The sequence below is a fragment of the Rhinolophus ferrumequinum genome, chromosome 7 (assembly GCF_004115265.2).
Source record: "Rhinolophus ferrumequinum isolate MPI-CBG mRhiFer1 chromosome 7, mRhiFer1_v1.p, whole genome shotgun sequence".
NCBI lineage: Eukaryota > Metazoa > Chordata > Mammalia > Chiroptera > Rhinolophidae > Rhinolophus > Rhinolophus ferrumequinum.
This window is the reverse complement of record NC_046290.1, coordinates 63,423,075-63,439,481: the sequence shown is the minus strand read 5'-3', so window position 1 is coordinate 63,439,481 and position 16,407 is coordinate 63,423,075. Positions and strand designations below refer to the sequence as shown.

At 33.9% G+C, this 16,407-nt stretch overlaps 1 protein-coding gene across 9 annotated transcripts in view; it reads left to right on the top strand.

Annotated features, from left to right (window-relative positions):
* SKIC3 (SKI3 subunit of superkiller complex) overlaps positions 1 to 16,407 on the top strand; it is a 75,606-nt gene that overhangs the window by 23,043 nt on the left and 36,156 nt on the right. For all 9 annotated transcript variants that reach the window (XM_033110162.1, XM_033110163.1, XM_033110158.1 and 6 more), the window contains 15 exons: positions 327 to 428; positions 2,510 to 2,649; positions 4,775 to 4,861; positions 4,950 to 5,053; positions 5,565 to 5,691; positions 6,843 to 7,022; positions 7,352 to 7,476; positions 8,389 to 8,642; positions 9,589 to 9,691; positions 11,826 to 12,002; positions 12,090 to 12,234; positions 12,396 to 12,474; positions 12,564 to 12,625; positions 12,760 to 12,816; positions 14,188 to 14,256. In XM_033110162.1, the coding sequence (XP_032966053.1) occupies positions 327 to 428; positions 2,510 to 2,649; positions 4,775 to 4,861; positions 4,950 to 5,053; positions 5,565 to 5,691; positions 6,843 to 7,022; positions 7,352 to 7,476; positions 8,389 to 8,642; positions 9,589 to 9,691; positions 11,826 to 12,002; positions 12,090 to 12,234; positions 12,396 to 12,474; positions 12,564 to 12,625; positions 12,760 to 12,816; positions 14,188 to 14,256 (1,811 nt within the window). The remainder of the gene's footprint in view (positions 1 to 326; positions 429 to 2,509; positions 2,650 to 4,774; positions 4,862 to 4,949; positions 5,054 to 5,564; positions 5,692 to 6,842; positions 7,023 to 7,351; positions 7,477 to 8,388; positions 8,643 to 9,588; positions 9,692 to 11,825; positions 12,003 to 12,089; positions 12,235 to 12,395; positions 12,475 to 12,563; positions 12,626 to 12,759; positions 12,817 to 14,187; positions 14,257 to 16,407) is intronic.

The following is a 16,407-nucleotide window of genomic DNA, read 5'->3' as shown; positions in this document are numbered from 1 at the left end:
AGCATCCTAAGGGCAGCAGGGAACCAGTAGAAGGTTTTAAGCAGGGTGATTTCATACTCACATTTAATAGTCTGGCTACAAGGTAGAGAATGAATTGGAGTGGACGGCAGACACTTGCAGTGACCTGGGATAAAAATGAGGGAGATGTGAACTGCAGTGTTGGGGCAGAGAAACGAATCGGAGCCTGCAATCAGTGTGACTTTGTGATTGATTAGATATGAGAGATGAGGGACAGGGGAGGAGTCTGATTTGGGGAGTAGAGGTGATGCCATTCATCTCAGTAGTCATGGAAACCTTGGATTTTATTGTTGCTTTTATCCTTTTAGGGTTAAAAGAAAGCCCTCTCTGCACAACTGGATGGTATCATCTGGCAGAAGCCCAAGTCAAAATGCATAGACCTAAGGAAGCTATTCTTTCATGCAATCAAGGTACCCTTGACATCTTTGAGGGTGGCCAACTCTGTTTCTTTCCATCTTAAAAGAGAAAGACAGTGGTTTGAAAAAAATATATATATCTTAAAGACTGCTATATATTTTGTATTTTAAGTTGCCAACTAATTTAAATTTCATTAAGGAGCTGAAAAAAATGCCAAGTCTGTATGCCTGTCTACTAGTGTATTTTTAAATTGACGATGAATATTTATCAAAGGTTTCCCGCCCTTGGAATTTTGACAGTCAATTTTGGCTTGTGTGGTGGTGCTGTCTTTGTAACAAGGAAGTTCCTGGTGTGGCCCTGACCTTCACTAGTTCTTAATTCCTCTGGTGTAGATAAGGAATGGCATCTTGGAGCCTATGTGAATATGATGAGATAGAAAATCACAAAAAGTGATTCACTTCTCTTAATCAGCTGGTGGCCTAACCGCTATAGTTGAAAAACAGTTCACCCCGGTCCATTCTAATTCAACTTCTTTCCCCTTCCATGATCCTTAATTTGCTATGTTTGTTACAGATGGATTTACTGAGGCTAACCTTCGTTATGTAGCAGATGTACTAAGTGTGATAAAAAAATACAGTGAATGTTTAAATCAAAAAAATTGTTATAGTAAACGACACATTGCTGTTAATCCTCCTCAGAATACTGCCCCTCGCTTCGAACACACTTATCCCATTGTTCTTGCCACTTTACGAAGCAGTTCTCGAAGTCCTCTTTCCTGAGTATCATTAGTTGCGCTGTTGTGGCTGCCTCGATGTTCTGAATCAATTCAATGGTCATTTTGACTTTGGGAAACAGCCAGATATTGCACGGTGCCAGATCCGGTGAATAAGGTGGATGAGGACACACTGTAATGTTTCTATCTGACAGAAGTTGCCGTACCCGAAGTGATGTGTGACATGGAGCGTTGTCATGATGGAGGATGAAACCGTTTACCCATTTTATGTTAATGTATTGTTCGTCATCCATGATTTACAGCACACTTTTAAATGCACCTTCTCTCAACTGGAGCTCACACCCAATTGACAGTTGAAAGTTGTGACACAGTATTACTAAGGTTCAGTGTGCCACTTCCCATATTGAAGATCCCTGCCTTTCTTTCCGGTGGATGGCACTCAGCTGCAGCATTCACCATATTTTGTGATCACAACAGAAAGCCTCTGTGTCACATCACTTCTGGTATGGTAATTTCTGTTCAATAACAACATTACAGTGTGCCCTTATTCACCTTATTCATTGAATTTGGCACTGTGAGACTTCTGATTCTTCCCCAAAGTCAAAATGACCATGAAAGGTAAATGTTTTGAATTGATTCAGGACATCGAGGCAGCCATGACAGCACAACTACCGTGTTTCCCCGAAAATAAGACCTAACCGGTCCATCAGCTCTAATGCGTCTTTGGAGCAAAAATTAATATAAGACCGGGTGTTATATTATATAAGACCCAATCTTATAGTAAAATAAGACCGGGTCTTATATTAATTTTTGCTCCAAAAGACTTACTGGAGCTGCTGGTCCGGCTAGGTCTTATTTTCAGTGAAACACAGTAAGACACTGACAGAGACTTTCAGAACTTTCAGAAAGTGGCAAGAATGATGGGATAAGTGTGTTTGAAGTGGGGGGAGTATTTTGAGGAGGATTAATTGTAATGTGTCTTTTACTGTAATCATTTTTTTTAAATTTAAATATTCACTGCATTGTTTGATCACACCTCATTGATAGCCATTGCTGTGTTTTTAGGATATTCAGTTTTATTATATATCATGTGACGATAAAGGTTTTAAATTTAGATCTGCCCTGTTTTATATTCAGATATTTCCATAAAGAGTTCAGGGAATAATTTATATTTAGCTTTGAGTTATTCTTTGTGTATATTGTTTTGGCAATTTATTCTTATTGTTTTGGCAATTTATTCTTATTGTTTTGGCAATTTATTCTTATTGTTTTGGCAATTTATTCTTATTGTTTTGGCAATTTATTCTTATTGTGTGTGCAATTTAGTACATGTTTCCCTGAAAAAGAAAAACAAGTGAAGTGATATAGTTGTCTTCATTCACATGTTCTTAATTTTGTCAGCCCTGAAGAACATCGATAATCTTCATGTGTCGGGCGGCAGTCTTCATCAGAAGAATCTTTGTCTTCGTTTGAAAGCAGAGGCTTTGATTAAACTCTCAGATTATGAATCTTCAGAGGAAGCAATCTGTACTTTTGATCAGGTAGTCTTATTGTTGAATTTTCCCCTTTACCTTATTTCGTTTCCTATCAACCAGGCATCAGCCACTTTTTCCTTACTATAAATATGGACTTAGAAGAATTTTGTGTTAGAGGTATTAATTCACCGCATCTGCACTTTTGTAAATCATTCACCCGATTGGAAGCTCCTAAAGTAATTTATTTGCTTCTTGGTTAAGTACTTATAGTGCTCTTCATGATGCAGTTTCTTTCTTTAGTTCTTGCTCTTTTTCTCTTTTCTTTTTGCCCTCTTAAGCTACTACTTCATCATTACTAATTTGGGAATGTAAATTTTTTTCTTAGGGAAAATATTTCATAGATTATTGACAAATATTGTTAAGGACACTTAATAATGGTAGAGAACGTCGTTTGTCTTATTCAATTTAATAAAACACTCAGAAGAAGATTGATATTTAAGAAGGAAAGTGATTTCTTAATGTTTTTTGTTCAAGTAACTTTGAAATTCCCTAGCAAATAACTTAATTAGGAAATTATGAATAATAACATAGTGCCTTTAAAGATTTTTGTCAGATGAGAGCATTTTTTATCTAAAATTAAAATTAGATTACTTAGTATATTACAAGGTTTTGACTTTAAAAAAATTGTTGTTTTGTACATTTCAAAGGGCATTGCATTTCATGTTATTTCTTTAAAATTAGAATAGTTGCCAGCATCCTTCAAGAACTTAATCTTATTTTCTTGTTTTCTACTTGTCTTACCACCAATAATATGTTTTGTGTGAGTGCTTTGTAGAGGTCTTTCCAATATATATATATATATATATATATTTTAATAAAAAACCAAAATGAAATGTTACTTAGAGAACTGGTCGAGTCCAGGTCTGAGACAGAAAATGCATGAGATGAGCCCAGAACATCTTTTAATGCTAGAAAGCAAGGAAACTATAAAAGGCTGCTAGCATTGTGTCCGAAGGGCTTAGAAACTAGCATGAAATGCTTCTCACTGGCAGTAGAGTGGATGTTTTGAGCACCAGTAACTGCAATGGATTAAAGACAGCAAATATGTTTAAATCAATGTATTCATGGTGATACAAAACATTCTCAATAAAATAAACTTTGGAGGATGCGAAGGAGCGAATTGAAAACAATCAAGACATTTATCTTGCCCTTCCTATATGGACTATTCCTAAAAATAATGAAATAGATGGTACAGAAGAGGAAATTTCTCTTTGTTGAAGTATTCCACAAATGAATGACAGAATGAGAAAAAAAAATCACAATTTTTACCGTCTGTAATAAATGAATAGATTTAGGCATTGAGGATCAATGGCTGCTAACACCACAAAAAGAAAGACAACCAGACATAAACTCAAGTACACTTTAGGTATTGTTGCCACAACATCAAACCTGAATCAGAAGCTTGAATCAGATCAAGCTTCTAGAGCTAACTAAGATACAGGGGACTACAGAACATGTCAATACCATGAGAATACATTCAGCAAAAACTAGATTGTGAGAAACTGACAAATGCCCCATACTTTTCGGTAAATTGCAAGGGAGAAATAAAAAAGAGATGGAAGGGAACCCTATAGATTAAAAGAGGCGTAAGAGACCTATTGGCCATTTGAAATGTATGTACCTTGCTTAGATTTTGATTAAAATAAATTTTTCTAATATATTATGAGACAACTGAGAACTTTAAACACTGGCTAATTATTTGATGATATTAAAGATGATTGGTTTTGTTTAGGTGTTTATAATGATAGTATGATTTTGTTATTTAAAAAATGAACTTATTTTTTAGACATAGACGCTGAAGTATCAGATAAAAAGTTGTAATATCTGGGATAATCTAAGTAGGAGTTTAGTGAAATGGGTGAAGGTATAGAGAAGAAGAGATTGGCTTTGAGTTAATAATTTCGAAGCTGGATGAAGAGTACATGTGGTTTTATACTGTTCTCTAATTTTTTTATGTATTTGAAATTTTCCCTAATAAAAAGGGTACAGAGAATGAAAGTGTTAATAGTGATAGAAATCAGAACTTCTGAGTCTTTATTCTATACTCTTCTATGGTCATTCTCTAATTAAAGCAAAATTGCTCCATTGTATTGGAGGAGATTTATAGCAGTTCTTTACAATTATTTTCTAGGTTTCTGATGCACATAATATCCCAGGACTTTTGGTTCTCAAAGGCTTGGCTTATCTGAACAAAGGCTCGTTAGATGAAGCTTCAAAGGTTGGTTTTTTTCATTCAATCTGAGACTTTTTTTTTTTTTAAAGTTATTTTTATTTGAATATGGATTTGACAGATTTCTACTTTATAGATAATGGAAGACGTTCTCTCTTCTTACCCTGACCTAGCTGAAGCTCATGCCCTGGAGGCTTTGATTCATTTTACCAAAAAGGACTATCTACAAGCAGAAAAATGGTAAGGATATATAGATTGCTCATAGATCAAATCATTTTAGTTTATTACATTTTTTCAAAAATTCAAAATGAATGGACTTGAGAAAGATCCAGTTTCGTATACATTTGATCTTTGTAAGCTTTAAGTATTAGTATTTTTAACAAATGTATTTAGTATGTAGCATAGTGACTATATAAAATTCCATGATGGATTTAAAATCTGATTAGCTGGTCGTAATGTTCAGTTAGCCTACATGTTTGTTGGGTGTGCTCTGAACACTTAAGCACTGGCAGTGTTAAAAGGCCATTGTTGGTTGGAGCTCTTCCTTTAACACTGGCAGTGTTAAAAGCCTTTTTAAAGCTCCTCTTCTTAAACAAAATTTTCTTTTTCTCATTAGATTCTGAATCCTTATGGCAATAACTTGTTTCTAATTCAGCATCCTTTAATCACTCACACTTTGAGTATTTGAACTGGGAGGCTGCTATATCATATATATTTTAATATTCCTTTTTACTTCCCCTCGGTGACTTAGTTTTCAGAGAGCTCTTGAGAAGGATGCTGAAGTTGCTGAATATCATTACCAACTTGGGTTAACATATTGGTTCATGGGTGAAGAAACAAGAAAAGATAAAACAAAGGCTCTCACCCACTTTCTAAAGGTAAAACAAATGCTACTATTCAATTCATAGTTGAAATGAGTTGAAATGCATTCATTATAAAATCATAAATAATAATTATATAAGTTAGGTACTGAAAATTACTTTTTTTTTTTTGAAGATCTTTTATTACTATTACTTTTTTTAATTGGGGAAAAGGAACAGGATTTTATTGGAGAACTGTGTACTACTTCCAGGACTTTTTTCCAAGTCAAGTTATTGTCCTTTCAATCTTAGTTGTGGGGGTTGCCGTTCAGCTTCAAGTTGTTGTCCTTTCAGTCTTAATTGTGGAGGGCGCAGCTCAGCTCCAGGTCCAGTTGCCATTGATAGTTGTAGGGGGCGCAGCCCACCATCCCTTGCGGAACCAGCAACCTTGTGGTTGAGAGGACGCACTCCAACCAACTGAGCCATCCGGGAGCTCAGTGGCAGCTCAGCTCAAGGTGCCGTGTTCAATCTTAGTTGCAGGGGGCGCTGCCCACCATCCCTTGCGGGACTCAAGGAGTTGAACCAGCAACCTTGTGGTTGAGAGCCCACTGGCCCATGTGGGAATCGAACCGGCAGCCTTCGGAGTTAGGAGCATGGAGCTGCAACCGCCTGAGCCACCGGGCCAGCCCCAAACTTACTTTTTACTGAACTGATTTTGTGTGTCATCTCTCATACATAAGGTTTTGTGAGAATGTTATATGGGTTTTCAAGGAGAAAAGTAAACCAAAAATGTAAAAATTACTTATTTAAGAAACACATGTTATGGAAAATAGACATAATTATCTCAGGAAAACAATATTTTTAGGTGATTTCTACTGTTGTTTTATGGGCATATGAGCCTTGTGTAATTCTAGATGTTTAACTGTTTGTTTTTTAGATGTTTAACATTTATAAGTCTTACTTTCTTATCTTGACTCATAGAAGCAGATTAATCTAATATTAATAACTCAAGTTTTGCATTTCTTTTAACAAAGGTAACATTTTTTACACTAATGTTTAGTTTATATAAGCAGTGACAGCCAGTTTTCATGTTTGTTTTAGATCTTACGTTAAAGGATGATTTGGAATATTTTTGTATATTTACTAAAACTTTAATCTGTGTATTTATCTTTCATGTTTTTAAAGAGACAAACTTTAATATTGTGTTATTATCAATTTTTATTTCAAAGGCTGCCAGACTGGATACATATATGGGCAAAGTTTTCTGCTATTTAGGTCATTATTACAGAGACGTAGTAGGAGATAAAAACAGAGCCCGTGGATGTTACAGGAAAGCTTTTGAATTAGATGACACAGATGCTGAATCCGGAGCTGCTGCTGTTGACTTAAGCGTGGAGCTGGAAGAGATGGTATGTCTAGTAACTGACACACTTTCGTCTTTTGTTTCTAGGCTTAGTGTAGAAATAAAAGCATTTGTATATATGTATACTTACAAGAATGTTTTTTATTTGTCTTTGTAGATACAATAGAAATATTTTTGTCACTTTATACAGTGAATTTTCTTTTCATTGGCAGACATTAAATTACTCATACTTAGTGTTGAAACTGTAGTTCAGTATACCAGTGCAAGTTTAAAAAATCAGAAGTGGTAAATGAAAATATACTTGTATATTTTCAAAGGTGCTCTGTATTTTCATGATATTTGATTTATCTAATATTAGTCCTTTCTCATTATTAGGAAACCGCCTTAGCTATCCTAACAGCAGTAACTCAGAAGGCAAGTGCTGGCATGGCAAAGTGGGCCTGGCTTAGGCGCGGACTTTACTACTTGAAAGCTGGTCAACATTCTCAAGCAGTGGCTGAGTAAGGCACCTTATTATATTTAAACTCTGTTACTGCCTAATGGTTTCTTAAACTCTGTTTGTAGCCAAAATGAAGTTTACAAGTTGCTTCATACCAGGTTGTGGTTTGAAGGGAAACATAGCAAAATTTATTTAAAGTTGATTCGTTCTTATTATGTGCCAGGCACTGGCATTGCAATAATGGATTAAGTGATATCCTATTGTTAAGGAGATAGCCAATCTAGTAGTCTTAATAGTATTAGATCAGACATATACTAGATTCTCAACAGAAATGTAAGGAATAAGAAGAAGCCAAGGTTAATATTTTTGTTGTTCTCGCACTGACATGCATTGTTTTTGGACGGGGAGACATTTGGTAGCTTCGAGGGCATTTGCAGCAGCTCATTTTCAGTCATTTCGTTTGAGCTATAATTACAGGTAAATAAAACATTAAAATCAAGATAAAGTTGATTCTGATTTATGTTGATATCTAGAATATAGGCATTTAAAATTTCCTGGAAATGGGAGTTAATCAGAAATTTAAAGCATGTTTGTTATTCCTGTTTTTTAACTATGATTATTTCTGTTTTGGTAGGATTGGCAGGGGTTTATAGACTGCTGAGGCACATATATCCTATTCAGATAGGATAGGAAAGTGGAATTCTTCCAAATAGTCAAGGAAAGAAATTCTGGTCAGCACTTCTTCAAAAAAATATTTTGTTCTTATTCATTCCAAATTTGTAATGAAATTTCATAGTATTGAAAATATTCAAATTATAAAAGGTACAGGTATACCTGCTTTAAATAGCACTTTTATAAAAGAAGGAACCATTGATATATGTGATTCAGTTGAATTATTTATTTTATATTTTCCTTTTAGATGTGGAAGTGGTTCTACTGCTTTGAGTTCTCTTACTGTTTTTTGAAATTTTAGTTTACAGGCAGCATTAAGGGCAGACCCAAAGGACTTCAATTGTTGGGAATCATTAGGCGAGGCATACCTAAGCCGAGGTGGCTATACAACGGCCTTGAAATCCTTCACAAAAGCCAGTGAGCTGAACCCAGAATCCATATACAGCGTGTTTAAGGTTGCAGCGATACAGCAAATCCTAGGCAAATATAAGGAGGCTGTAGCTCAGTACCAGCTGATCATTAAAAAGAAAGAAGATTATGTGCCTGCTTTGAAAGGTAATTTCTTTTTAATAGCTCCTTTGATTTTTGTGATACTGAAATATAAAATCCTTGACTAAATTTCCAAAATGTAGTAAGTAACTTGAAAAGGACTTCTTTAGTCAACAGCAAGCATCCAGTATGAACCTCTTATAGCATAGGTTGTTATGTAGATTTGAATGTAAAAAGTTCAAATCTTGTTTCATAACAGTCAATAATATGATAGAGATTTAATTTTTAGACGAATAGCATGATAACTATTGGATCTAAAAATGGATCTCTAAAACAAGAGTTTTTCTGTTCTTATATTTTAATGATTAATTCACTATATCCTCAGAATATTGTAATACATTCTAATTGTTTTGTAAGTTATAAGAGCTCCTTTTTTTCAATTTTTGAACTTTAGAGGCAACTTATATTGTTTTATAGTTATTTAAATATTTCAGTTCCTCCATAAATACCTATTCTTCACAAATTATTTTTGGTTATATAAACTGAAATAGCACCATGCATGTCTAATCTAAAATTCTAATAATTATATCTAACCATTAAAAAAACCTGGTGCCCATTATATATGCTTTCCTCCATTTCCTTTTGCTTTTTAAATAAACAATTGAGGTTTAAAGCAGAAATAGTATATATTTTAAGTGACACGCAACTTAGGCCTTGGAAACCTTTTTTTTAAAATAAATATATATGTGTTGTACAACTCCTGAAGAGAAGGATAACTCACATTTATTTAATGTTTAATAGGCACTTTAGGAGATTGCTTTTTCATTTAATTTTTGTGATATAGTTTGCTATTCAGTTTTGAACATATAAAGGTCAAATCTTGTTTCCCAATAGTTAATAAATAGTAACATGATAGATAGAGAGTAGCATTTAGGCAAAATCCCAATTTTCAAAGTTCGTTTTAAATTTTTTTTAAACATGTTTTAACAACTGCAAACTTACCTGATTTTAGGTTTGGGTGAATGCCACCTCATGATGGCAAAAGCAGCTCTAGTCGATTATCTTGATGGCAAAGCTGTAGACTGCATAGAACAAGCACTGGAATATTTTACTTGGTTTGTATTATTCGCTGTGTTTCTATTCTTAGTATTATAATAAAGCCAAATTTAGAAAGTCATTCTGTGTTTATTCTGTTAGATATAGCAATCATTATTCAGAATATCAAACAAAGAATAACAGACTAGCCAATTCTAGAATGTATATTTTGTATTAATTTTGTGCTGGGGAATATAGTTTCTTCAGTAGCTGCCATGCTGAATGCATAGGGAAGGGTGGGAAGGAAGAAGCTATCTGCTAGGGAGGTAGCTGCTCTGAGAGCCACATGTTGGTGTTCTCTCTCAGAAGACCAAAAATACAAGTATCTTGAATTGGAATCATTGGGAAATAGAGCTTCAGGTAGGTGCCCAATACGTTTTACGTTCAGTGGTAAGGGATGATTTTAGGCTTATTGGTAGGACCGACGGTCAGGGGAAGTGAGTCATCTGATTGCTCCTGGAGAGAACCTGTGTAGGAAAAAAGTGATGTCTAATAATAAAAAAGGAATCAGAAAAACTTGAATAAATCTGGTATTTTATTGAACTATAAATTCATTAGCTAGGTTAGAGTGTTATTTGTGGTAGATGACTTTAGAAAGTACACAAGTTAGACATGCATTTGAATTTTTTTGCTCTTAAACATCTTTCTTATGCTTCCCTTCCTTTCTTTTCCTACTTGCCTTCTCTGTTCCCTATTGATTTGGTTGCTCCAGGATTTCTTTGCTTTGATTATAAACCAAATACGAAACAAAAACCTTAGGCTTTTTTCTCCCACTGATTTTTATTGCAACTTTTCAAATCTTACATAATATATAGCTCTTTCCAAAGAGGGAAAGAAGAAGGCATACTTGGAACTATATTTAAGAGAAAATGTGAACCTTTGAGTGATGATACTTGAGTTAAAAATACTGCCTTAGCGTGGGGAATTTTGTTCTGGAAAACATGTAGCACTCAACAACCAATTATAAGGAGGTATACAAAACCTTTAAAGTGATAATCCTAAAATTTATATTTACTTTTATACTTGAGAGTTCACACTACCACAATTCACAATTCTTGTGTGTGATAGAAGTTATTTCACTTTACAGATGTTTTATTTTTTATTAAACTTAGAAGGAGGTAAGAGTATAGGCTGTTAAAATTGCTTCTCTCTCTCTCTCTTTTTTTTTTTTGTCTTTTCTCATGCTGTCAATTTTAGAAATTAGGCTAAGATATTTAGGCAAAGGAGCTACAAATAGTATTGTCCTTCCTGGTCCTTATAGGGGACTTTCAGTGATGACTGCAGTAATTAATCTTACTTCTCTGGAAGATTGGAAAATGATTTTTGGCAAGACTCCATAAGTAGAAAAGGCTATGAAAAATGGTCCATCTGCTTGTCCATCTGCCAGTAACAGAGCTGTTTGTGATAGCTGATTATCGAGATTTGGCTTAAATGAAATTGCTGTTTTTATAGATCTTGAGAAGAGAAAAATGAAGAGAAATGTATAACTGAGATTTTCTCATTCTAAAAAGAAGTGCCCTTTTCATCATAATTAATTTTTCTATTTTTTGAGCTTGTCCATTCAATCCTACTTCAATAAATATGACATTTCACATTTTAATATTTATTTAGATGGTTGGTGTTGTCTCAGAGCATAAAAATTCTTTGGATCACCAAGTATATTTGATATGTCATGCATTTACTAGTCTCTTTTTATTTATGGGAGATCAGAAAGCAAAAACTTGAGTTTACAGTAATCAACTGTTAAGAGAGTTACCAACTACTGCTTGGTTATTGTTTAAACAAACACAAAGAGCATATTTTTAAAAGAAGTCAATATTAAAGATAAATTGGTTCTGAAAAACTTACAGATTTATTTATGTGATTTCTGCTACTTCTGAAAAAAATAATGAAGAAATGTTTGCAAAATTTCTGGCACTTAGCTTAAAGCAATCAATTCCTTCTCTTTCTCTCCCCTTCTTTCTATTAGGGAGGTAATAAAATGTAATTCTTAGAAGGAATTTAGTAAATCATTCACTGCACTTATTTAAGGAAGTAGCTCTTAATCAGGATTTTATGTATAATTTTTCTGTTTTAATTGTAAGTAATAATGAGGGAGATGAATTTTATACTTTTTGGGAATGATTTATAAGAATCACACTGTTCTTTTTTCAGGGCTTTGCAGCATCAAGCTGATGTGTCTTGCCTTTGGAAGCTAGTTGGGGATGCCTGTACCAGTCTGTATGCTGTCTCACCATCTAAAGTGAATGTTAGTGTTTCAGGAATCCTTCTAGGTCAGAAAGAAGGAAAACAAGTACTAAAGAAAAATGAGCTCCTCCATCTTGGAGGAAGGTAATTAACAAAGATTGCTAGATAATGACATTCAAATTGAGTTAGGACATTATAACAAAATATAATGTTTGTTTTATATTTCTGTAGGTGTTATGGGCGTGCATTAAAACTGATGTCTACGTCTAATACATGGTGTGATCTTGGAATTAATTATTATCGCCAAGCACAACATCTGGCAGAAACAGGCAGCAATACGAATGATCTTAAAGAGTTGTTGGAGAAATCTTTACACGTATGATTTTGAGAAATTTTTTTTATAAACTTAAGAAAAACTGAGTGCTTTTCTGAAAGATGTTTTTGATAACTACTATAGTGTTTTCACATAAACCACATTTATGTCGCTATAAATGTGACATTCCAAGAAATAAAAATTGATCTAATTTTATTTTTCAGTGTTTGAAAAAGGCAGTGAGACTCAACAGTAATAACCACTTATACTGGAATGCTCTTGGTGTGGTTTCATGTCACAGTGGTAAGAATTGAGTAACACTTCAATAATTTTAGAAGATTTGCTCATTTCAGGTAATAAAATTCAGTTTCATCAAGTTCTCTATTTTTCAGGTATTGCCAATTATGCCCTTGCTCAACACTGTTTCATCAAATCAATCCAAACGGAGCAAATTGTGAGTGTTCTGTGTGTCTGCCTATGAAAAAGAATTTCAAAATTTAGTGTTAATAATTTTCTGAGACTTCCATGTAGACAAGAAACCTGTTATACATACATATGTTTATATAAAAATTTATATATGTTTTTTAGAATGCTGTTGCATGGACCAACTTGGGAGTGTTATACCTTGCAAATGAAAACATTGAGGTAAATGTGTTGTCTGTTTTGTCAGATTAAAAGTAAAGAACATTTTCTACGTATCATCTCTTCATAACAGTTCAACTTCTTGTGGAGAAATACTGTGTGCATTGTTATCTATCCAGTATTCTCTCTAATGTGCTAGATAATTGATGACCTTTAGTTTATGTTATTGAATAATGAATGGGTAAGATTTATTTTACGCTTTTCATACCACTCAAGAAATTTTAAGTTCTATAATTACGTTGATTTTTCATTTAGAACCATTCTGTGAATTATTTGGGTGTTGTTCATTTTATCTGTAAACATATAAGAGGAGTCCCATATAGGCTGTATTGAGGGTAGGGTGATGATTGGTACTCTCTGGCAGCTTAAATTTAACCTTTGCTTGGGTGATTTAAATTTGGTTTTAGAGGATATTAATCCCTTTTAAAATCACAGTGTAATTTGTCATACTTGAACAGTTATACATTAGAGAATTGGAGTTGGGTGTGTGTTTGTAGGTCATGTTTAGAAGTTTCTGCAAATCTGTAGATAACACATCTGTACTGTTTTGTGTTTTAGCCAGTATGAATATCATTCTTTTAAAATAGCTTCAGTAATAGTCTCAGGAATACATTAAGTCACAGCAGAGATTGTTTTAGATTAGGAAGGAAATACTAATGTCAATCGTAAAGTATGTGAAAATATTTTTTTAAAATTTAAAACAAGGTGTTAGTTAATAAACCATGAGTACAGTTTTATGATAGCATGGCACAGTTGCCCATTAGCTTTCTTTTTTAGAGGAAAAATAAGATTGCTTCCTGTTACACAAAGATTATTGAGAAAATGACATAAAGCAGTATATAAGTTATTTTTTGTAGCAGAAAAAGAAACAGGCAACTTAATGTGTCCAAATGAGGTATCTTTAAAGACTGTTTAGTGCAGATTTATGCTGACCTCTCTTTTTGTCTAGTAGCAGGTACATGTCTCAGACGTCTTTGGTGTTAGTTCTTATCCTCCCAATTAAACTTAAAGAGAGAATAGATATGGCCTTATTTAGTCACTTCCTTCAAGCCTGTGGCTAGCAAATATATGGGTCATTAGTTAAAAGTTGTGCTGACTACGAGATGGACCCCTGAATCGCCCTTTCGCTGGGGACAGAACCCCCAAGCCTGTAAGAAATCTGTTGGACCCAGGAGTGTTCTTGGGCTATAGTTAAAACACTATTTCAAGCATTGCTAATTGTGCTTAAACAGTGAAGTTTTAGCTTCATGGATATATTTATGTTGACAAGTCTGACTTTTCTTATTCTCTTATTTTATGCTTTTTAAACATAAGTGGTTTAATACAAAGTTTATAAAATGACTTGATGTACTATTTTCTTGCCTTTTTTCCTAGCAAGCTCATGAAGCTTTCAAAATGGCTCAGTCCCTTGACCCATCTTATTTAATGTGCTGGATTGGACAAGTAAGAAATATAACATAGTTGTTAATAATCCTGTGGCTATAAATAACCTATTAATATAAAATGGTGTAAATAACCTATAAGTAATAATAATAATAATAATGGTAACAGGTAACATTTGAGGGCTTGCTTTGTGCCTGTCACTGTGCTGGGCTCTTTGTATATATGATTTCAGTTAATCTTGTCCTTTGATTTTGTGGTAGCTATTAAACTCTTTTTATAGATGTGGAAATTGAAGCTGACATACAGCTTGTAATGGTTAACCTTTGATTTAGGGGGCTTTGAACCCTATCAGCTTAAAATTCTGACATTATTCTGCTTAAAAAGTAAGCCAATAATTCTGTTAATGCATATTTACCAAAAAATGAACATTTATAGAGATAATTTGGATTGTTTTCTCATTTTCTATAAAATCTTCATATTTCATTTGGTACTTGTTTATGAGTGCTCTTCCTGCACCCCTCAACAAAAGTTTAGATTTTTACCAAATAGAAATCAGGGTACTTGGTTACTAGTCGGAGTCTGTTACCAACTGATTGTTTTACCTTAAAAAAAACTGCTGGATTTCAATTTTTCTGAAAAAGAAGGGATTGGGCTGAGTGGCCTCCAACTCCTCTCTAGTTGAGAAATTATAATGAATTAGTAAGTGATTGATATTTTTGTTTTGTTTTTGCGTCAGAGACTAGCAGAAACATCACCCATATCAGAAAATTATTAATCAGGGTTTTGATAATTTTTATTATACTTTTGACCCTTGGGTCTAATTCTAGTTAATTGGTGAAGCAAGCAGAGTTAGAAAGGCAAACTCCTGTTCCCATTAATGGTGGTGGCATCTGGGAACGGTGGCTTTACTATACTAATCTCTGTGTGAGTTATTGGCCACAGGAGGCTCAAGAATTTGCATGTTTAACTTTACCCAAGGGATCATGCTGCTGCTTTCACTTTGAGTAGCACAGCTCTAGGTCCGTAGGTCTTAGATGCTGTTAGGAAAAAAAAAAGTATTTTTTTCTTTATTTTTCAAATATATTGGTTATTAAAAATAATTCACTTCAGGAAATAACTGGTAGATTTCATTAAAATGATAATAGAAGTGAGACTTAATACTAATTTCCTAATAATATTAGTAATGTACGATAACTGAAAAAAATTCTGATTTCTTATAATAGGTAGATGAGCTTAAAAGTAGTTTTAACTTACCATATCATCTATAATGTCAAAACCATAAGTATAATATTTAAAGTCCTGAGGCAGTTTTAAAAAATAAACATATTACCCCATATCTATGAAAACTAAATATCTAGAGGTGAGGACCTCCTTTTTAAAAGGTGAACCTGTGATTATGAACCTAATTCCAGACAAATACCTGTATGAATAAGTCAAGGGTGGGAGGGAAAGGAGAAGGTTGCAGATGGAATTTTATGTTAGTTTCAGGTGTACAGTGTAGTGGTTAGATATTTACGTAATTTATGAAGTGATCCCCCCAATAAGTCTGATGTCCACCTGACATGATACATAGTTTTTACAATATTATTGACTATATTTCCTATGCTGTACTTTACATCCCCGTGACTATCTTCTAATTCCCAATTCGTACTTCTTATTCCTTTCACCTCTTTCACCCCACCCCCCCCAATCCCGCTCCCATCTGGCAACCATCAATTTGTTCTTTGTGTCTATGAGTCAGTTTCTGTTTTGTTTGTTTATTTTGTTCTTTATATTCCACATGTAAGTGAGATCATATGGCGTTTCTCTTTCTCTGTCTGAATTATTTGACTTAGCATAATACCCTCTAAGTTCATCCATATTTTCACAAATGGTAAGATTTCATGCTTTTTTATGGCAGAGGAATATTCCATTTTATATATGTACCACTTCTTTCTTCATTCATTGATGGGCATTTCAGCTGCTTCCGTATCTTGACTATTGTAAATAACACTGCAGTGAACGTAGAGGTACATATATCTTTTCAAATTAATGCTTTGGTGTTTTTCAGATAAATACCCAGAAGTGGAATTGCTGGGTCATGGGTAGTTCTATCTTTAATTTTTTGAGGAATCTCCCAACTGATTTCCATAGTGGCTGCACTGATTTGCAGTCCCACCAACAGTGCACGAGGGTTCCCTTTTCTCCATAGCCTCATCAACATTTGTCTTT